Source organism: Gymnoscopelus microlampas, assembly GCF_963454915.1.
Source record: "Gymnoscopelus microlampas genome assembly, chromosome: 13".
Taxonomy (NCBI): domain Eukaryota; kingdom Metazoa; phylum Chordata; class Actinopteri; order Myctophiformes; family Myctophidae; genus Gymnoscopelus; species Gymnoscopelus microlampas.
In genome coordinates, this window is record NC_139950.1 from 30,903,170 (window position 1) to 30,925,254 (window position 22,085).

General features: G+C 40.7%; 4 protein-coding genes across 10 annotated transcripts in view; 3 read left to right on the forward strand and 1 right to left on the reverse strand.

Moving 5' to 3' along the window:
* cep170aa (centrosomal protein 170Aa) overlaps positions 1–7,973 on the forward strand; it is a 63,074-nt gene extending 55,101 nt beyond the window's left edge. For 2 of the 7 annotated variants that reach the window (XM_084077291.1, XM_084077293.1), the window contains 6 exons: positions 322–553; positions 1,041–1,208; positions 2,553–2,641; positions 3,245–3,338; positions 3,805–3,856; positions 4,386–7,973. In XM_084077291.1, coding sequence (XP_083933417.1) covers positions 322–553; positions 1,041–1,208; positions 2,553–2,641; positions 3,245–3,338; positions 3,805–3,856; positions 4,386–4,711 — 961 coding nt within the window. In that variant the 3' untranslated portion in view covers positions 4,712–7,973. The remainder of the gene's footprint in view (positions 1–321; positions 554–1,040; positions 1,209–2,552; positions 2,642–3,244; positions 3,339–3,804; positions 3,857–4,385) is intronic. The other 5 variants (XM_084077294.1, XM_084077297.1, XM_084077292.1 and 2 more) reach the window with 3 other exon arrangements.
* Positions 7,974–8,110: 137 nt separating this feature from the next.
* hint1 (histidine triad nucleotide binding protein 1) lies at positions 8,111–10,312 on the reverse strand. Its single transcript, XM_084077298.1, has 3 exons — positions 10,172–10,312; positions 8,773–8,877; positions 8,111–8,428 (listed from the first exon to the last, which is right to left on the reverse strand). The coding sequence occupies exons 1-3, from the start codon at positions 10,280–10,282 to the stop codon at positions 8,264–8,266; spliced, it is 381 nt and encodes a 126-aa protein (XP_083933424.1). The 5' UTR covers positions 10,283–10,312; the 3' UTR covers positions 8,111–8,263.
* Positions 10,313–10,857: 545 nt separating this feature from the next.
* lyrm7 (LYR motif containing 7) lies at positions 10,858–13,167 on the forward strand. Its single transcript, XM_084076252.1, has 5 exons — positions 10,858–10,917; positions 11,234–11,306; positions 11,432–11,502; positions 12,018–12,099; positions 12,196–13,167. The coding sequence occupies exons 1-5, from the start codon at positions 10,900–10,902 to the stop codon at positions 12,309–12,311; spliced, it is 360 nt and encodes a 119-aa protein (XP_083932378.1). The 5' UTR covers positions 10,858–10,899; the 3' UTR covers positions 12,312–13,167.
* Positions 13,168–14,097: 930 nt separating this feature from the next.
* dync2li1 (dynein, cytoplasmic 2, light intermediate chain 1) lies at positions 14,098–21,535 on the forward strand. The gene is made up of 13 exons (XM_084075922.1): positions 14,098–14,141; positions 14,234–14,357; positions 15,011–15,045; positions 15,739–15,808; positions 16,289–16,377; positions 16,520–16,718; positions 17,359–17,427; positions 17,634–17,711; positions 17,925–18,004; positions 18,782–18,852; positions 19,000–19,097; positions 19,804–19,896; positions 21,243–21,535. The coding sequence occupies exons 1-13, from the start codon at positions 14,128–14,130 to the stop codon at positions 21,303–21,305; spliced, it is 1,083 nt and encodes a 360-aa protein (XP_083932048.1). The 5' UTR covers positions 14,098–14,127; the 3' UTR covers positions 21,306–21,535.
* Positions 21,536–22,085: the final 550 nt, after the last annotated feature.

The following is a 22,085-nucleotide window of genomic DNA, read 5'->3' on the forward strand; positions in this document are numbered from 1 at the left end:
ATTTTTAGTTATGAACAGCTTGAAACAGCTTGAATTTTTAAGGCAGCGCTGGAAACTGCTTGACCTGTGGTATGCATTCAACAAAACAGCTATGGCTAAAACAATACCTTCCAGTCTGTATCTTAATCTTAACATGAGTGACTCACTGAGTGATAGTCATACGGTACTTCTTTGGCTACTAGATTACTGGTATTGTTTACCACACGTCAGATTTTTGTAAGATTACTTTGTCTGGGTGTAAACCATAACAGTCAATAGCCTCTATGCAGTATGTAAATGCACTTGCCTTGAGTCCTAAAGGACCCGTCTGATGGTTAACAGGTTATTCCCCTGTGTGCGCAGGATCAGCCAGGATCTGGCGAAGGACCTGGCCATCCTGGCGCGGGAGATCCACGACGTGGCGGGGGAGATCGACTCGGTGAGCTCGTCTGGCACGGCGCCCAGCACCACGGCCAGCACCGCGGCCACCACGCCCGGATCGGCCATCGACACCCGAGAAGAGGTAGGCCCTGCACGCCCTGCGCAGCCGGACATTCAGGAAGGCATGAGAAAGGTGCCCCTTCTTCTCCTTCTTCTTCTATCCATATATTGGCATTCCTCCACGCATGCGCACATCGCTCCTCTTGACTGACACCCTGCTTCTGTTGCGCTGAATTAAAGATGGCTAACTCTGACTCCTTTTTGATGGCTAACACTGCTGCTTTTGGATTTTTCATCCCTTGTGGGAGGTATTCATTCCTTGCTCTTTCTTTCTGTCTTCGCCATGAGAGGAAGACGAGGAGCATCAATGCTTTTCTTTTTTTATTACAATGGGAGAAGTATTGACTGGCAACCCTCATGAAGCTTTATAACTGCTTAGCTTACCCTCAGAGCTTTTAATTTTCTCATTTATCTCACATTTTCATCTAGTAAGTACAACTGGTTTGTTTCCTAACCTCCTCTCCTCGACCCTCGTGTCTTGCTCTCTTGTCCCCCCACTTCCCATCTCTTTCTCTGTGTCTCTTGTTTTCTCTCTGTGTCCATTTTGCTCTCCCTCCCAGCTCGTGGATCGGGTGTTTGACGAGAGCCTCAACTACAGGAAGATCCCGCCCGTGATCTCAACCAATAAGGCACCGGAGATCAACGGGCGGCCGGTGGAGCTCCGTCCCCGCGCTCCTGACAGCCTGGAGCCCCGAGCTCTGAGGAGACGCACCTGGAACCGAGAGGAGGTGAGAGGAGAGGAGGAGGAGGTGAAGAGAGAGTGGAGAAATAGAAGACAGGAGAAACATACAGGATGAGGGAGAGATAATCTGGTGACATACTGTACCAGAGGAATAACAAGGAAGTGTAGCCCTGCCATCAGTGGGTTTGATTCTCTAAATCAGTGGCTCTCAAACGTTTTGGCTCAGTAACCATTGTTTTCCAAATCCAAGTACATTTTGCAATCGACTTTATTTATAGGATTTTCAATTATTAAGACATACAACCCCACATATACCCCACCCTCCCCTCACAGAAAATAAAATTGCAACAATAGAACAACATTTATAAATGGGAGAAAATAAATAAAATACAGGAGCAGTACATCTGAAGTACATTTGAAGTAGGAATTGAACATAAAATAAACAAAAAATAAATGAAATAAAAAATGTAAAATGAAAAAGCCTTAATAAGCTTAAGGGGGTTTAGCGCATCCAGACCAGACAATTGTGCTTGCAACCGCCTTTTGAAGAATATTACATTACAAATATGAAATGGAATGAAAGAGTTGCAATTAGTTCTCCTGAGCCGATATCAGCAAATCACGTGCCCCCTGTAGTACCTCTGCATACCCCACAGGGTACACATACCCCATCTCGGAAACACACTACATGGTTGGGATATTAGAGCTATTAGAAGGTGAAAGGTCATTGTCCAGAATACTTGTGTTCTATCTATTCACTCTGTTTACAAGTAGACAGTCAACTCACTTCTTGTCTCACCTCTCAAAACCACTTTCACTACAAACCCTTTTACTCTCACTTTATATAGCCGGCTGCATGTCCAAAACAGATTTCCCACTAAAACAATGGAGTTTATCTAGTTTAATTGAGCCTACGACAGGTGAATGTATCTTGTTAATCTTGGTCCTTTGATGCATGCTATATTGAATATATACATTGAGCACACAATATTAATATTTTAAGTACATTATTCTTCAAGACTTGAGGGAAAGCAAAACATAATACAGGTCTGACAATCAAATTGCTAAAGTTAGTTCAAGAGGCTTTGGAACGAAACCTTTAAATATAGCAAAATGTAAGTCGGTTTCAAGGTGTTCATTGCTAGATTAAACTGATTAATTGTAAATATGTGATGACAAGGATCAATAGGTTGGAGTCATCTCCAGTGTTTAAACTGATTGAATAGTGAGATGTCATGCAAGGTACTCTTCCTGATTCAACTGAAGCTTAGCTCAATTAAAATATATTTTGAGTTGCTCTTGTTTGTTTTTCAAATGATGGATATCTGATTGAGGAAATTTAGTTTTCTTTTTAGTGTTTGATTGTAGTTGTTGTCCTCTGTCCGTTCAGGCGGTGTTGGACAGTCTCCTGCTTACCTCAGTGTCTCAGCTGTCCTCCAAGATCAGACAGTCTGTTGACAAGACAGCGGGAAAAATCAGGTAAATGCACATCTAAAGCTTTAAAGGCCCACTCCGTCATTCAGTATCGTCGAAAAGGAATGACAAAAGGCGCCTGACACAACGAGGCAGGAACTACTTTTCTTCTATCACGACATGCTTTATTGGACTTTAAAAATGTCCAGTGGTGGTGATCCATGGATCCATGGTTCCCACTCAAACAAGTCGACTATTTGCTAGCTTTCTTTGGAGACTATTTTGAGGAATATAATGGTATTGTTTTTGTTTTGAAATATGTTCATTATAATTGCATGTAATAAACATACATTATAATAACTACATACATGATATATTAGATAACATTGTGTTAGCCATAACTTTGCTAAAAGAAACAGTGGACATTTAAGATAAGATAAGCTTTGATAAAAGTTTAGTTTGGGTCATTTCAGTATCCAATATGTAGCCTTGCTACAAGCAACAATAGACATAGCAAAGGCACAAAAACATGCCATTCTAATGGAATAGAACAGCATTAGAATTGAATAACATTCCCAAGGGCATATAGCACAGTGCATGTAAGCACCTGCAGTATGACATTGTGTGTTTGTGTAACCAAAGTCATTTTTATCTGTCATTTCGCTCCAGGATATTGTTCAAAGACAAGGAAAGGAACTGGGACGAGATTGAGAACAAACTGAGATCTGAGAGTGACATACCACTCCTCAAAACCACCAACAAGGTAGGGCAACCCCTTCTATGGGTATTTGAACAATACAGTGGAAGTACTCAGATCTTTTGCTTAAGTAAAAGTATCGATACCACAATATAAATAAATAGTAATTTACTTGCGAAAAGTGCAAAAGTATTGGCCTCGAAATGTACTTACAGTACCATAATAAAAGCATCACATCGCAAGCTTGTAGATCGGCTATTTTTGAAAAGCTGAAGTGGTTAATATGTTGTTTTGTAATAACAATCTAAATTTGTCACTAGTTACTAAAGCTGTCAAATAACGGTAGTGGAGTAAAAAGTACACATACTTAAGTGAATTAAGAGAACCTTGCAATTGTACTCAAGTACAAATGCTTGAGTAAATGTACTTTACACACTGGAACAATAGAGCACAGAAAGGAACGTAGTGATATGAAGAGATGATGGTTTTGAGAGCTGATGGCATTGTTGCTTTCCTTTTCTCCTTTCTGCAGGAGATCGGCTCTATTCTGCTGGAGTTAAAGAGAGTAGAAAAACAGCTACAAGGTACTGTGAAAGAGGCATGGATAGAGGCATGACGCGCACGTATACACTCACGCACATACATAGGAGCATGAAACATGATACACCTGCAGACAACATTCTCTCAATCAAATGCACAACAAACACACAGACCCACATACAGTACAGCCCCACAACCCCATGTAAGCACAAACAACTTTTTGTGTCCGAGCCATATCAACGGGCAAGTCAAAATTTTGTAGATAGAGTTGTAGATTGGATATTTTTGGCAATTTCAAATACTTACAAAAAGACAATAACCAAAGGCATATATGTCAGTATACATGCATCTGTTGCTTTTTTGTGGGGAAAAATAAAATAATGATTACGTTTTTATTTTGGGGTGTAGAATTTGCCTCTGTATTGGGACTAACTTAATAATAACTTGTTGTATGTACTGTATTGCAGTAATATTGTTTGGTTGACACAAATATCCATGGTACACCTGGACTTGTCACATCGCTTGAGAACCACCGCTTCATTCCACTTACTTTGAGCTGTCCTACTTCCACAGTGATCAACGTGATGGTGGACCCAGATGGCACCCTGGATGCCCTGACCACCCTGGGCCTGGCCACCAGCCCCACCACACCCACCAAGCCCCAGGCCCCGAAGCCAACCAGCCCCGGATCCCAAGCCTCCGTCCCCGGTCCCCTCCCGGAGATCCTGCCGGGGCCTGGGGGTCCGACGGCCACCGTCGCCAACAGGGGACAGGCCGCCTCCGCCAAGCCGGAGGACACGGCACGCAACCTGGATGTGGGCATTGGTGGAGCGGGCAGAGGAGGGCTGCCGTTCAGCCGCATCCGACCAAGCGGAGAGGAGGCCATCGCTCAGAAGTGAGCCGGAACAAAAACATGAGATCTCTCCTCTGAGATAATTGTACAGTGAATGAACGCCAGCCTGGGATTCAGAGCTCACATCAACATGGGACAACAGTAGAAATATGAAAACAGACTTCATTGACCCAACAACCACCACTTTCCTGTGTTTTCGGGGGATGAGATCATGAATATACTGACTTCATTTAGAGAGCGCAAGTGTTATCAGACCTGACCTGTGGTGAACTGTTCTCCAGGTCTGAATGAATGGACGAACTCCTGTGGACACTGGGGCGATGCAGATCTGAATGGACACACGATTATAGCCCCTAATGGACAGAAACCCCATGTATAGTGTAGCAGCCAAGAGGCCACAAACGTTAAGTCGATGGATCATGGATACACCCCTGAATGGACAAAACAGCCCTGTGAATGAATGGACACTGTCATACTACTACATGAGTAGCGTAACCGTAAACTGTATGTGCATACTGGCCAACTGCTACCGTAGTATATCAATGGTCAACTTCCTGTGGTTGCGCAATCTCTGCTCTCCCTCCAGCTTTCCTCCTCAAGCCTTCTCTAATGTGTCTGGACCATATAGCATCATTTATACTGTGTAACTGTAAAGCTCCTTACACACCGGGGCGATTTTTTTCATGCGAATAATACGTTTTTTTAAAAACCTTATAAAGTCAATGCAAGCTTACATGGAGCGAAAAAGCGAAACGAAAAAGCGTCTTTTAATTATTCGGAACGAGTCCGAATTTTGCGTATATTCGCATATTCGCCGGTGTGGAATGACCTTAAGGCTTAATTTATATATTGTTGCACGTTTTGTCATGCACTGAAAATAGCTGCTCTACAAGCTCTCTGCGACACGTGGGCTGTTTTTCGGTGCACAACACCGGTGCGCAACAAAGTATAAATTGGGCTTAATACAACCCCTGTAAGATTTTTTAGCTCAAGAACATCATTTGGAATGTATCACAGGCTGTGGGCCACTTGGCTCATACCTCCTTACATTTCTAGCGGCTCATTAATGTCTCACAGCTTTGAGCCGATATATTGAGTATTATGAGCCATGAGCCATGTATAGCTTGTTTTATACAGAATAAACTAGGTTTAGCTTCACAAAGGACATGCCTTAAAGTGCAGCATCAACAGACGGATCCCCCGTACACGCAATAAACAACAGAGGACAAACAACATACCAGACAAACATACAATATACACTATACTCCGTGTCAGTAGACAACAGAATTCAATGTACAATAAATCTTGCAATATCAGATGCTATATATACACACTATGCTGAAATGCAGTGCAGTACACTGCAATGTTTTCCTTACTAATTTACAATAGAGAGAATAGTTTGTTTGCCATCTCAAGAAGTGCCCAAGTTTATATCAAGCCAAACAAATTCATAAACAGATGCACCATTTAATCTCCAAAACTCCTGTAGAACCACAGAACTCTTATTATTATTATATGTGACTTCTCTCCGTCCACTGGCCCATCCTTAAGACTAACAGAATCCTTTAGCAGACTGAAATGGATTTCTATAGTGCCTCCCTCTTCTCCTGCCTTCCATCCTGTACTCCCCTTCTTTTAGCTCCTCTTTCTGTCAGGAAGTTGATGTTTGTATTAATCTCACTAATGTAGAATGGTAGTCACCATTCATTAAGTAGAACCTGCTGTTGGGAAACCACTACCAGTGACCCAACAATCGTTTTCAAATGCCATTAAAATTGTTAGCAAACCAAGCTCACCCAGTAGCATACCAACATTTATTTTTTTCAAATACAGAGAACCCCACAACATGCACTCACACACAAAATAAAAAGTAAAGAAATTGTATTTTTGGACAAACGGTATCAGTCCATCTTTTGCTGTTAATAGTTTTTCGTTATCTACAGTATTTCAAGAAAAGATTGATTTATGCAGATCAAAGATTCAGTTGACAAGCTATGGTGAAAAGCTTTTTTTGTTATTGTTTATTGTGTTTGTACTGTACACTGAAAATCAGTGCACTCCGCATGATGTCAAATGTACTTTGATGTACATTTGGCTTTTGTCTGCCCTTTTCTGTCATGGCTGATGTGATTTTTATTTTTTTGCACTAGCAGAGGACAGAAACATTGTTCTACAGGGGCCCTTCATAGCATTCAGATACTGTAACATATAGCTCTTTGTATAATATTTTGTTGTGACTTCCTCAAAAGACTACAGCTGTGTCATATTATACAGTCCATAGTTTTTCATAATTTCATCGCCATTTTATGTTCCTTTATTTACAAACTATGGACTAGAGAAAGCTGCTAGAATTTGTTTTGCTAATGTCTATATAAACACGTTGGTGATTTACAAGGACTGCTAGGTCCAAACTTCTAATGTGTCTTAAAGGACAATGCGTGATCTCAAGCTAACGACTGATCTACCCACAAACCTGTTTTAACACTTTTACGTATCATGTGGCTTCTAAACAATGAATGACAATGCATTTTCCCCTTTTACACTAAGAGGGGTCGTACAAGTACTGTACTGTAAGATAATCCAGACACAGGCATGCACTTCCCCATTGAATTTGCTGCTTTTTCTAGCAACTTTTAGGGGGACTAGCCATTTTCTAATCACCTCTTCAGCTTATTGTCTGTGTCCTAGAATAAGATTGATTAAAAGACAATGTATTAATACTTAGACTTTGGCAATAGTGAATTTAGGTACCAGAATCCTTTCCTCCTTTCTTCTTTTACCGTATTGTTCAATATTTGATGCCTCCAAGTGCCAGGTTTAACTACAGAATGGCATTGATTTAAAAAAAAAGGAAGAAAACTTGTCTAAAATGTTATTTCTCTTGTTTTGCACATCAGATTGTGGTGGTTTCTTTGCCATGGAGAAGCAGTCACACATCACAGTACAGTGGTGGGACGCACAACGCTAAACGTCACATTGTCTGATACCAGAGCGACTGCCTTGTCTCTGTGGAACTATTCTAGTCTTTATACAATATAAAGAACAAGTTCAAGCCACTTTCTTTTTGTCACATTTGATCAAAAAAGAAAAGGGGATGGCGAATGCTCGGTACATGTTTGTTTTATTTTTTTAAGCTGTTTACACGTTGTCTTATCAGTGTTTATTTTCTTGTTTTCTGTCTTTTTCTTTTTTGTAAAGACCATTTTATTTATTTTGTTTAATATTTCTTCAATGTTTCATGTATTTTATATTTGTTTTACTATCTACATTTGTTACTTATTGTTAATAAAGAGCCATTCTGATGTTTATTTATGTCTGGAGTGGATTTAAAACTATTACAGATACTGGTAGTTAGTATATCACAAAGTAGGTGTACCACATTACAATTCCCGTTGTACCAAGAATGCAATTTGTCACAAAAGAATTGAAAGTGCCACTCAGGAAACTTAGTGAAGTCCTTTTAATTCCTACCTACAGTACAGTAACTTAAACTACATGCAAAACTTAACAGAATTGTGTTACACTGGGAACATCAGAGGTTGATCCAGATGATTATGGCTGATATAAGGATATGGGTGGTGGTGTGATGGCTGAATTTTTAGCCGGGGGGCCAGCCCAGCTGGCGTCCACCCAGGACGTGGATGTGGATGTGATAGACCGACTGGCCGCCGTCCGACCCGTCGTTGACTACCACCCTGTAGCCTTTGGTCAGCCCCACCTGCTCAGCACACTTCTTTGCCACGATCATCATGTGACCCAGTAACTGAAAGTGAGAAGACACAAGAACTGAGTGATAATGATACGCAAATTCAATGTACACAGTAAAATCCTGTGTTAAGTTAACCATTTTATACTTTGTCGAAAATAGCCGCTCTACAAGCTCAAGCGATGCATTGCGACACGTTGTGTGGGGAGTCTGGGGACCCCCTGGAGTCCCCCACTTTGAAAACTACTGTCCACGTCTATCCAGCCTCAGTCCAGCTAATCAGAAAGTGCTGATGCCAGAAGCATGAAAAAAAAGTAGGAGCATAGGAACACCTGCAGGAGTAAACAGGAGATAAACGTTTAGATACCAACAAAGCCGCTTTGAGGTCTCCCAATACTTACGGCAGCATCACCATCTTCTGCTTTAGACAGCCCAACGATAGGCTTTAGTGGGACAACAAGGAAGTGAGTAGGTGCTTGAGGGGAAACATCATGGAAGGCTATACACTGAAAAACAAATGGACAAATTGTCTTTATCAGAACAATCTGGAAGCAGGATGCACTGGATTTAATCATGGAGCCATTTGCAACGTCATTGTGTCCACTAACACATGATGGCAATACTAGACGACTTAATCACTAAACAAAGGCAAGGAATCACAAACCACTTGTTTTTAATGTTTTTGGAGGGCTTTTAGCCCTGAATTTCAATACCATTTTAGCCACACATTTACCAACAAAGCCAAAGCTGTTTAGCCCCACCATCTGTACAATCAGTGTAATATCACTGATGAATTTAAATGTGAACAAACACTTGCATAACTTCAGAAACAGCAAAAAAGAAAAACAAAAGTTTAATTCATTTTGAAACAAATGTAACAGTTATTTAAACAGTTATACTATTTGCAATATTATTTTCCTAATACCGAAATGCAAGGAAAAGTTGTGCATTCTGCAGTCAGTCCAATAAAGCATTACAGTACAGATCAGACTGACACTGACAGCAAGGCAGATTTTTATACGTCGTCGTACGACGGTTTCGCTGGCCCAAAATAGCCAATCTACAAGCTCATAACGCGTCGCAATGCGACACGTTATGAGCTTGTAGATCTGCTATTTTCGGGGAACTGTGCAGAGCCCGGGCCAAAAGGCTAACATACGTCGTCAGCCAGCGAGTTATGGGTGGTGGTCTGTCTTGTAGCCATGGATCACACGACGGTCGTCTGTCACCACCGTCATGGATGAACTTTAACCTGGTGTTTGCATTTTCTCCCTTTTTGGCCCGTACATCTACATAAACGTTCAGATTTCAAATATAAAGTGCTTAACCCATGACTACGGATGTTACAATTCTGTCCGGGACCTCAGAAGTAACCGTATCTTCCGTATTGTTCAATAAAAAAGCATTTTAAGCTGATCGGTGGCCATTTTCTCATAGAGTTATAATGTATCAGAGTGCAACACACCTCCCAACTGATAGGGTCGCGTCGAAAGAAAAGTCGGAGAAAATGGCCACCGATCGGATTAAAATGCTTTTTATTCAACAATACGGAAGATATGGGTACTTCTGAGGGCCCGCACATAGTTGCAACATCCGTGGCCATGGTGCAAGCACTTTATATTTGAGTTCTGAACGTTTATGTAGATGTACGGGTTGGAGGGTGGAGAACGTGCAAACACCAGGTTTCATCCATGACTGTCATGGTATGACAGTCATGTTTTAGGGCTAGTAGTGGTGGTGCATGTCTCATTAACGTCCTTGTGTGTTTGTGCATGCAGTGTGGTATTTATACGTACATACCTGATCATCTTCGTAGAATATCTTTGCAGGAATCTCCTTGCGTATTATTTTTCCGAATATCGTGTCTCCACCGGGTTGAGCAACCTGCGCTTTAGCGATTTCATCAGCCATGTTGGAGCAGAGACTGTACTGCTCACTATTGTGTCACACATACACCACCAGTGTTGCCAGATTCGGCGAGAAAAACTAACGACCAGGTCTAAAAATTACAGATCTACAAGCTCGCGACGCGTTGTGAGTTTGTAGATCTGCTGTTTCAAAAACAATATTGGAAAAAAATGTAAAATGTGTAATATGTTTGAAACATTCTAACAACAGAAATGTGGTACAGGCGTCCCCGGAACAAAATATTTTCATGTCAAGAACCCCCAAATTAATGTCCGCCGACAAATTATATAGCCTATTAATTTGGGGGTGCTTGACATGAAACTATTTGAGAACCACTGCAGTTTCAACCATAATAAAGAAACAAATAGGAAGCAAACCCAAATAAGAAAGTAGTGTACACTTCAGAAACAAGCCCCGCAACTACCAATATTTACAAGCAACTTTACAGAAAAACAAGCCTTAAGTCGCTTATAATAAGCAGACATGGCAACACTGTCTACATCCCATATGTCAGAGGGGTGCCATCTCGCGCTGTGATTGGCTAGGTGGTTGTGAGGCAACCGCCTATCTATGAAGTTCATGAACCCGGAAGAAGCTGATAGTGAGCATAAGAAGTCAACATGGGGACTCGTCTGAAGGTGAGATTTGTTGTTGTTCTTTCATATCAACAAATATCTGATCTGAAGGACCATTTGCTTTCTTGACTGCTGTATTACATTACAGTCATTTAGCAGACGCTTTTATCCAAAGCGACTTACAAGTATTATTGCTGTTATATTGTTACACCATTTGCCTGATCCAATGGAATGAAGGAGCTTTACTTTTACACTTTTATCATCTGCTGGACGTCTATGAAGCTGTTTAAATGAAGTAATGTGTGTGTGTGTGTGTGTGTGTGTGTGTGTGTGTGTGTGTGTGTGTGTGTGTGTGTGTGTGTGTGTGTTTGTAACGTAGGTGTTGGGCGTATTTAAAGCGTTGCACAGAACCAGGATGGCTGTATTCAAGGATGATCCTATAGCACTGGAAGGTAAGTCATACAGAAAATACAGTATTTTGCTGCAGTTGTCATTTGCATGGCAGTGAGTTGTCTGTAACTTCAGCCTAGTTTTCCTGCATCAAACGTGTGACAAACTTGTGTTTACCTTCATGAAGCTGCAAGGTTGAAAGTCAATGAGGGGTTCAAGACAAACAAAACTGAGACTTCTGAAGAAAGCATCAGAAAGGTACAGTATAATTTATGCTGTAGTGCAAGTCGTCTGCTGGATAAGTATATTTTTGCGCCAATATCTAGGTCAGTGGTTCTCAAAGTGGGGTCTGGGGTTCTAGGGGGTCCCCAGGTAAATGATTGATAGTTAGGAACCAAATGGACACTTTTTCACGTGTACACTAGCTGTCAGAGTTAAGGATTTTACAGGGTAGAATGGGGTCCCAGAAATTAAAAAAAATAACAGAAAAGCATCATGGGGGTCCGTGGCCTAATGCATATGAAACTGGGGGTCCTTGAAATGAAAAGGTTTGAGAACCACTGATTTAGGTAGAGTACAAATCTGTTTATATGTTTGAAACGCTGAGGAAGGCCGACGTGCCCAAACACGTCTTCTAGACAGACTGCTGCTGCTGTGCAAAACATTTAAAAAGAACATAAGAACTGCTCAAGAGAGTGCAGACAATCCTTTCACAGTAATAATCTGTATCTTTTGTAGTGCATTTTTAAGAACCCATCTCCTGCTGCTTTCAGATGATCAAGATGGGCTCAGATGTGGACATTGTTCTTCGAGAGACTGTCATACAAGCAGAGCATGTAGCAGAAGATAAGATATGTAGGTTTTTTTTTCCTCTTCTGACTTATATACACACATTTGATATGGTATCTATATTGTACAATTCTTCTCTATAACATATTTGTGCTCTTACAGTGCTTCGACCCAGAGAGAGCCTTCTACTAGAAAATGTACCGTATTGTGACCAGCCCAGGGAGGGCTGGAAGAAGAAGAAAACATCAGTACAAACAAAGTGTAAAGGATCCACCTAACTTTTCATTTCATGAGTTGAAGTAACAGTAACTCACCAGGCACAAAAAAAAACAGGAGCTGTAAGAGCTAAGCTACTCTTATTGATGATTTTCTGTCATAGTTAGATTGTCATGTGTATATTTATCTGTGTACATTTATGTGTGGTAATGATCTGACTATGCATGCACTCATAAGAAAATGTTGCGTGTGCTTATAGCTACAGTATTTCTTGCTGCTTTATTTGTTGTGTTGTATTCTCCGATTATCAAATGTTATTGTTTGGGCTTCTCTGCCTTTTATTGATAGTAGACACACACAGTATGAGAGACAGGAAACAGGGAGAGAGAGACCGGGACTGACATGCAGCGAAGGTCGTCGGGCTCGGGAGTCAAACCCCTCCCGAGGCATTAGAGCCCATGTGGTATGCACCTTAACTGTTAGGCCAGCGGTGCCCATCAAATGTTCTTTTAAACTCCCCTGTATTTAAGGTCATGGTCATGGAAGCCCAGCACCATAAGGAGTCCTAATTCACATCATTTGTATTCCTATGTCTGAGTCCCAATAGCAGTTATGAACAATTTTATATTATTTATACAGTATGTGAGAAAAAGCAATGGTTGAAGAAGGACACACACATCTGTGGTCCAGGTGCAAGACAAGCAAAAGTGTCATAGAAAAGAATAGAGTCTGCACACTGGTGGACATATTTTGTCCTGATGAAGATCTGAATAGAGCGAAACGTTGACAACGCAACAAAAATACAGCAGAGCTTTTTCAGCATAACCAGTGTGAAGACTATTCTTTTTTTAGAATAAGCAATGGTGTCATTGAAACCACATTTGAATTACTAATAAAATCTAAATAACATCAACGTAATGCATTTTGTATTTGTTTTTTTTCCTGTTTAGTTTGGTAATTTACAAAGTGATAGTCTGGAAGGGGATTTGAAAGTGTGCCCTACAAGGATTATTTACAGACAATTTTTGCTTCTCTATGTACAGTATAGAGTACTTTTAATTAAAAATAATGGTGACACTTTGTATGAAGCCTGTCTGTAATGCATTATAATTAGTTATAAGCATTCCTAAATGGTACTTTTTAACGATAATCATAACTTACAGCATTTTATAATGGCTTATAAGCCATTTTTCCCTTGTGGGTATTCTTTTGACCAGGATCATAGTGTAATATAATTCTCATAGCTGTAATTACAATATTGTGTGTGTGTGTGTGTGTGTGTGTGTGTGTGTGTGAGTCACACACACACACACACACACACACACACACACACATTATTTATATATATATATATATATATATATATAAATACATTATAGTCACGGTTATGATGCATTATAGTGTGATAAGTCACTATACGTGGACATTGGGTGCTCGGAGTGGAAAGTGGAATCTAGTCTTCCCAATTAAGTCTATATCCTTGCATCAGTGTTATAAGTAGATAATGCATTGTATGCTTATATTGTATTATAGACAAGGGCTTCATAGAAAGTTTTGCCAAAATAACTAATGTTCACATTGTGAACTTTTTTCTTCCCCCAAATTGCCCCTCAAAATTTGTGGGAAAACATTTTTTTAAATATTTGCAACAATCCTGTAAATTACAGTAATAATTTCATCTATACAAATTCAATAGTCGACCACATTTGATTAATTATTTTATGGTAGATACACTCCAGTCCACAAGGTGGCGCTGTCCGCTATGAAGGAAGAAGCAACTAATATACGTACGTCATCAGCCTGCGGCGGCGTTGCTTTGGCAACGTTTATTTTGTTTTTCTTACTATTGGTAGCTGTGATGAGAGGATATGAGCTGAAATGCCAAAACTAAGGTAAGATACTCGGACACAATTATTATGTGCAGTCGTTTTGATAATATATATATAATATATATAGACAAGAAGGAGTGTGTTTTATTCTTCAGCACAGACACGTTATGGGAGCTGGCCGCTGTGGAGGTGCAGACTAGAGAGACTGGATCCAAGGAGGAGGATGGAGGAGAAGCTGTCAGTGAGAGGACCGTGTTCCTCCTGGGGAGTAAGGCAGGGGTACGACTGTAAACAACCACATACATTACATTACACACGTGGTAAACAAACAACCACACATGCCTCAATACTACACATCACCAGTGGTGTAAAGTAACTAAGTACTTGTACTGTACTTAAGTACAATTTTGAGGTATTTTTTACTTTACTGGAGTATTTCCAATTTTCAATTCTTTTACTTCTACCCCACTACCTCTCAAAAAGACAAATATTGTACTTTTTACTCCATTACAATTATTTGAAAACTTCAGCGACTAGTTACTTTGTACATTTTTAATATTATTACAAAACATACATTAACCACTTCAACCCTGTACTTCATTGTAATGTAATTTGCAATTTGAAAATAGCCGATCTACAAGCTCACAACGTTGTGAGCTTGTAGATCTGCTATTTTCAAAGGATTTTTATACATGACGAACTTATGAAAAGGGTGCATAATGAGTACTTTTGCTTTTGGTATTTAAGTATATTTTGATGCCAATACTTTTGTACTCTTACTGAAGTAAATTTTGAACACCAGACTTTTACTTGTAACAGAGTATTTCTACATAACAGTAAAACATGACAGTAATTCTTCCACCACTACTTCACACATCACACGGTCACATTGACCTGTTTCTAATGGAAGCACACTTTCTTCTCCTTTCCAGGGTAAAACTTCCATTCTCCTCAGATGTCTCGAGAGGTGAGTGTGTGCAGGAGACTGTCACTGTTACCTCAATTCATCGTTTGTGACTTTTCAACTCACTTGTTTCTTGTGACACCTGTCTTGTCTTGATACCCCCTCAAAACCTTGTTCTACTTGGATAATTAGGAATACTAGTTTTAAGATGTATTCCATAGTACCAGACACCTTCATACATACAGTATGCAGCCATGATCTGGCTAACTTGATCCATCCCTAATCTGATGCATACACGTTTAAAGTACTTAATGACTTAAAGCTGCACTGTGTAACTTTCCTCTTCGGCTGCGCAAGTGCTAACATTTTTACCATTGGGGAGACAAATTTTTCTTTTTATAGTCTCGAGCTAAAATGGTTGGGAACCAGTGGTTTATACGAACACAATTTATCCCGTGTTCGGGGGAGGGAAGCCGGGCAGGTGAGGAAGGTGATCTTTGTCATTGCACATACTCCTACAGGCTGGGGCAGCACCTTCCAGCGGGTAATGTTGAGCGGGAGGAGTAGGACGAAGGCTACAAGTCCTCCCAGTGGGGGCTCCTCACTGGAAGGGGAGCCAGTATGGTACAAAAGCAGTGGCAAGCAGTGGGAGGAATTAATTGACATAATGACTTAATTGGGAAAAAATAATTGGCTACTCAAAAAAAAAATACTACCACTCAGTGTCTTTCCTTCCCCTTGTCTTTCTATATTCAGAGATGAACCGCCCAAGCCGACCCTAGCACTGGAATACACTTTCGGCAGACGGGCCCGAGGACACAACACAGTAAGTGAGGATGCAGGATTCAGAAACATGATCTTCAACTATGTATAGAATACTATGGAAGAGGTGACCTAGCAGGTGCCTTTCAGCTAGTTATGACAAGATCCCCATCTAGCGGGTTCTGTGTGGATTTTGTGTGCCCATATATCTCGTTAGCCTGGTAAACCATCCCGGTCGCGTGGTCTGCAGAAGACGCATCGAAATGTGAATTCCCGCGACCGGCATGGCTTACCAGGCTAATATCTCGTAGCCACGACATAATTAATGTACTATGCTGGACACCCCTTCTTCGGTAGAATACAACACATGGTCATTGTCAATATTTACTGTCTATATTCATATTCATTCTCTATGTCTCTTGTTTATAGAATATTTAGAACACGTAACGTTGTTGTGGAAATGTAGCACAACTGCACATGAATGAGCACAACTTTGTTTAAACAGTCTGGTAAAGCTGACAGCAAAGTGCTCCCTGTCTTTCAGCCCAAAGATATAGCCCACATTTGGGAGCTGGGAGGGGGCACGTCCCTTTCAGACCTGGTCCAGATCCCCATATCAACAAATAATATCAGGTAGACCACAAGCACATTCTCTCATGTCCTGATGACTTATACTGCTATTTTAGTATAATGTGATGCACTTCCAGAGAGAAAGAAGTGAACACTTTCTGTTTATCCTACTACAGTACAAGTCCATTTTCCTGTGTTTTCCCAGGACATTGTCAGTCATTCTAATCCTGGACCTGTCTAAACCCAATGCCCTGTGGGGCACCACTGAAAGGCTGCTGCAGGAGGCACAAACCCAGGTTCAGAAGGCCTTCTCCCAGGTGCAGCGAGCGAGAAAGGCCCAGGGTGGAGGCAAGCAGCAGGCCTCTGTCCAGCCAGCAGCACGTGTCTTACCTAAAGACTATCCGGTAAGTGTTTTTTCTGGTAAAAGTGTAAGTGTAAATGGTGCTCACGGATCAAACGGTATCAAGACAAAAAACTCTGGAGTAAAAAAAGAGGAACAGCCTTTATTTATTAAAAGGCAACTGCCAACATGTTTCGACCTCGGAAAGTCTTCATCAGGGCGAAAAAGAAAAAAGAAACTAGTTCTTCACTTTTTTTTTTTTTCCTTTTATTATGGCGCCTTTCTGATAGCGCCCTCATTAGCCTGACATTGGTGGACAATCATTGATGGACATTTTATTAGTAAGGAAATTGGATAAGAAGAAGAAAACTATTAGGGGGTTTGAGCCCCTAATAAACCAATACAATTATAAAACAGGAAAAACCTTCCCATAAAAACAGGTTTTGAGAGGAGATTTAAAAGATAATGCAGAGTTAGTGCCTCTTAAATGAGATTATGGCGTTTCTACATTAGCATTGAACAATACAGTACATGGGAAATAGAGTCACACTGAATCATGAAGGCAAATCCTTAATACTCATGAGCTAAGTATTTGGAATAACTGACATACATTATGACTGGTGAATGACTCAAGATAGTCTAGGTCTAGGATGACACTGAGAATGCTTGTACTTATGTTGAGTGCACTGTGACTCCATCTATAGGACAGAGAACTGATCAACCCCTTCCCCATTCCACTGCTCATCGTCGGCAGCAAATATGACATCTTTCAGGTGGGCTAATGTGGACTCTACACTCATTCTAGACTTTACTTATTGCACACACATTTTCACTCAGATGGTTTTCATAGGAAATTGAGATGGGAAATACCACTTGATCATCACATGACATGTTCACACGGTGGTCATTTTGTTCTTACTTCACACTATTTTTCCCTTTTGGGCCCTGAGTTCACACACATTTTGCATCTTGTTTGCAGGAATTTGACTCAGAGAAGAGGAAAGTGGTCAGTAAGACCCTGCGCTTTCTTGCCCACTACTACGCAGCGTCCCTCATAGTAAGTCCACACTTACGATGCACAGTGTACAGTAGTGTATTCATTTGCATATTAAACCTCCAACAGTGAGCGCCTCTTCTGTCAATTATGACAACGCAAATAGCTTCCTCTTATCAACGTAGACTCTTTCCATTTGAACAGCCGCCATCTTTTCTCATTATCCCGATTTCTTCTTTAATCTCACCGTCTCGTCTCCTCTTACCTTTTCTTTAGTTCACCAGCATCAAGTTGGAGAGCCAGATGTCTAAAACCAAGACCTTCTTCTCCCACCTGGCCTTTGGTCTTGAAAGAGGGTATGAGGACCATAACTCACCCACTGCACCAATGATTACACTAATGGCTCTATAGACCAATTATTTGTTTACCAACATTGAGACTGGATGCACAGGTGATTGTTTCATGCAATCAATTCTCAACCTGTTGTTTCGGGTTGCACTAGTTTCAGCACACCCCAACCCCCTCTTGTGTGTTGGCTAGTGCTGTGCGCCCTAGTGAGACCTGACAGAATGGGTTTGACGCTTGCGCAGTATGACGCTTGCAACCAGCGTGACGTCGTCTGTTAAGGGGTCTATAGGACAACAGAGTAGGCCACATATTGTTCGGTTAACCACTTAAGCCCTATATACTTGGTTTGAAGTAAATAGGGCTAAAGTGTTTAACCCATTCGACGAATAGCGAAAATAGACGATGTTCAAGTAAAATGTTTACATTTTTTGGTCACCTATGACATGCCGAAAATAGGGACACCAGTTTTTTATGTAAAAACAACAGTTAATGAACTCTAAATGATAAATCACTCTCACTTAATTTACAGGAAAAGCAAACATGATAAAAGCAAAGCTATCAAATGTTTTGTAAAATGTGACTGTGTATAGAGTAGACTTTTGACCCCAGCCCGTGGGGACATGGACCCCAAGTTGAGGGCCACAATGTCATGTTGACCTCACACGTTCCTCTCCTCACCAAAAGACCAAATATCCTCGCTAAATGTCATTTTTTATTTCATCTATACGTTTTCATGTTTTCAACCATACTGAGCTGGGTGTGTTTCTGTGTGTTTGTTTTATCAGCAAGGTTGTGTCATGTGATGCCAGCAAACCTCTCATCATACCAGCTGGTTCTGACTCTCTCAGTCAGATAGGTGAGCAGTGCACAGTGTCTCCCTGTGGCCAAAGTTAGCACTGCAGCTGCTGTAGTTGTGTTCAAACATACAAGGTCAAGGTGTGTCATGAAATGGGAAAATACTTACTGTATATGAATTCAAGATGATGTGTTGTTTTACTACCAGGTTCCCCACCTAGCAGCGATGTGGACATTACATCTCTGCACGCCAAAAACCCACTAGACCTCTGGAAGAAGGTCTATGAGCATGTCTTCCCCCCGGAGGTGAGTCATACTCAAGATCTCTCCCCTTGACCGGCCATGTGCAGCGCAGTAGCCCACCTGACGCCCAGGAGCTTCATATCTGCCGTGGCCAAGGGGGATTCCCCTTTAGGAGTAGATGTTTGGTTTCACACTGTGGAAACGTGACCCACATTTGAATGCAGGTGGTTACATAAACGCAGATGTATGTACAATCATCTCATAGACATAAAAGTTATGTTCAAGTAAAGGTCATAAGATGTCCAACTTCCATGTTCACAACCACTGTGCTAAAGGGACCCCCCTGACCCTTAAAGTCCTTACAGGAGCGTTTATTTTAGAATGATTTTAACTGATGTTTGTGCAGTGAGTACATCCGCACAGAATTATTATATTTAGTTTTTCTTTGAAACGAGGTCGATTATTCACCGCGATTAGAAGCATCAACCTGCATGAATGAGGCATCACCAGATGAATATGTGAATGATGTGAAATATTCAAACACATTTTCTGATCATTTATTCATCTTGCTCCTGGTGTGTAAGGACCTTTCTTTCTATAGATACCATAACCAGCACAGCTTCATAACAAACACACGTCCTATACATTTATTTCAATGTCTAATCTATATCTGTGTATAAAGAGGGAACCGCACGCTATTGCACATTCTCAAACAATAGCTCATGAAAGCTGTTGTCAATTGTCCTTGTGTTTCTGTTGTCGTGTCCAGAGCACCAGTGAGCGCCGGGAGCTGAAGGATCCAGCCAAGGACTCTCAGTACATAGAGCCACAGATCGATGCCATGAGAGCACAGAAAGACCAGGTAAATCAATACAGGTCACTGTGCTGCATTGGCAGGGACGTTGCACGAACAGCACTGTAAAAGGGAAACTATGATAAAGTCAGCATGACTGCTTATGGGTTTAATTGGGTCACAAACAGACTGGTATTTCATTGGAATAAGATGTTACTTTACATTTATCCCAATGACCTCACATTGCCTCATAGTTTTCGAAAAAACACAGAATTACGACAAAGAGTCGATTAGGCTTGAGCACACTGCGGGCGACGGAATTTCCCCTGTGGGATCAGTAAAAGTCTATCTAAGTTGTCTTCCCATGTCATGTCATCTTGTAATGAGAGCACTGTCCCATAGTAACCCTTTGTCCTGCATGTAGTAAAGGTCCGGTTATGGGATGATTTTTAATGGGCGGTAATATAACTCATGGCCATGGCCTTGAGGCAAAATCTCTCTTGCTGTCTCTCTTTCTGTATCTGGCTATCTACTGTATGTGTCTGGAAGCCTCCCTGGCACAGTTACCTTTTCCCACCATACTCACTCCTCGCACTTAATGTTATCAGTCTCTGACTCTCACCTAGTACTCATGCTGTATCGTGGAGTGAAGGGCTAAAGGTTTATGCCAATTCTAATATAGAGAATACGGTTTGCATGGACCTAAACACGTGTCGCAAATTGGTATTCCTTCTGCCTGTCCTGGCTGCCCTTGCCTACCAATAGAATGTTATGGTGAACAGAACATTTTGCATATTTGACCTCAGTTTCCGTTATTGTTGGAAGAAGTTGGGGGATTGGATGACACTGTAAAGCATAAAGTCAAAAATAAAAAGAAGAACACTGGGGTACCTCAATTATTTGGAACCACAGGGATGTCATAATATCAGTGAAATGAATGACGATGACAAGTACAGTATGATGTCCTCCTTTAGATACAGCCAACACCTTGGACCAATATACATTTTATTGGTGATGATAAATAAGATGTTTTGGGCCACTGACCTAGTCATTTAACTAACTTAACATTTGTTTAGACAATGTTGGACATGGCAATGTATTCATTAGATATGCTTTATTATATATTTGAATTAATCAGATGAAAACAAAAAGATATAAGTAACAATGATTCAACAATTCCTCACTATCTCTCATATTGTCTTCCCTTTTAACCTGTTCTTTAAAAGTCAGATTTCAGTAAATTAATTAATATAAAACCACTGAGTTTTATCGTTGAATTTGGCCTGCGCTGATTCAAAGCACTAATTCTGTTTTTACCTCAAATGTTTTCCACTTGATGTCTTATATTGTTTCTAATATTAAAGGTTTCTCTCTCTCTCTCTCTCTCTCTCTCTCTCTCTCTCTCTCTCTCTCAGGAACTGGAGCAGTATAAGAGGGATGCAGCCAAGTTATGGAAAGGACTGGAACTTGAGAGCTAACAGTCAAATGTACTTTATTATTGCTCACATTTACACTACATCCTATTGTACCGATTTATAGTAGCTGCATACACACTTTATATTTATACAATTTTGTCATTTTGTTTCAGAGCTTTTTGTATCCCATAGCTGGCCATTCTTACAATGTATACAAAATGATATTCAAAATATTGTTGAACATGTACAAAAACAAACAATTTGTTGGTAGATTAAAATTGTTTTACAATCTACCTACAGATTTTTTTATTTTTTTATGTACATGAACATTTAATGTTCTCTACAAAAATACAAATGTAACATTTGCCCTGTCTGCAGAGATCCTGGTTCAAACATCACAACATAAGCAGCTATACAGATATTATACTATATCATATCATACATTCATGAATGGTTGTATGGGTTTACACTTTAAAAAAAAAGTATTTCCCAGACTGTGGCGTTTGGACTAAGATGACAGTGCTTTGTATTATGAACCATGAGTCACAGAAATGAAGTTAGTTTATCAATACACTTGATCTCGTGGTTATCTCAATTATGCCCTGTAAAGGTAAGGGTTGAGTGCAAAACCACAAGACTTTCCTGATGGTTTTAGTGACGTGTGAGGTGGTCTCTGATCGTGTTGCTGACTACGCCCAGCAGAAGAAGGACAAGCAGGAAGGAGTAGAGAAGCAGAAAGTCTAGTGTGTATTATGACAGAGTGCCGGGGTAGCCCTGGGGCCTATTACACGAAAGGAGAATTAAACTAGAAAGTCTCCGCCAGCAAATATTGGAATGTATTCC

What these genes read in the sequence shown, in the direction of transcription:
- hint1 (XM_084077298.1), bottom strand. Translation starts at nt 10,282, where the DNA reads ATGGCTGATGAAATCGCTAAAGCGCAGGTTGCTCAACCCGGTGGAGAC. An exon ending in TATTCTACGAAGATGATCAG is followed by an intron (nt 8,878 to 10,171) that starts GTATGTACGTAT and finishes TTTGTTTTTCAG; the next exon opens with TGTATAGCCTTCCATGATGT. An exon ending in CAGAAGATGGTGATGCTGCC is followed by an intron (nt 8,429 to 8,772) that starts GTAAGTATTGGG and finishes TCTCACTTTCAG; the next exon opens with TTACTGGGTCACATGATGAT.
- lyrm7 (XM_084076252.1), top strand. An exon ending in TGATCCTATAGCACTGGAAG is followed by an intron (nt 11,307 to 11,431) that starts GTAAGTCATACA and finishes ACCTTCATGAAG; the next exon opens with CTGCAAGGTTGAAAGTCAAT. An exon ending in CTGAAGAAAGCATCAGAAAG is followed by an intron (nt 11,503 to 12,017) that starts GTACAGTATAAT and finishes TGCTGCTTTCAG; the next exon opens with ATGATCAAGATGGGCTCAGA.
- dync2li1 (XM_084075922.1), top strand. An exon ending in TCCTGGGGAGTAAGGCAGGG is followed by an intron (nt 14,358 to 15,010) that starts GTACGACTGTAA and finishes TCTCCTTTCCAG; the next exon opens with GGTAAAACTTCCATTCTCCT. An exon ending in AGCATGTCTTCCCCCCGGAG is followed by an intron (nt 19,098 to 19,803) that starts GTGAGTCATACT and finishes TGTCGTGTCCAG; the next exon opens with AGCACCAGTGAGCGCCGGGA.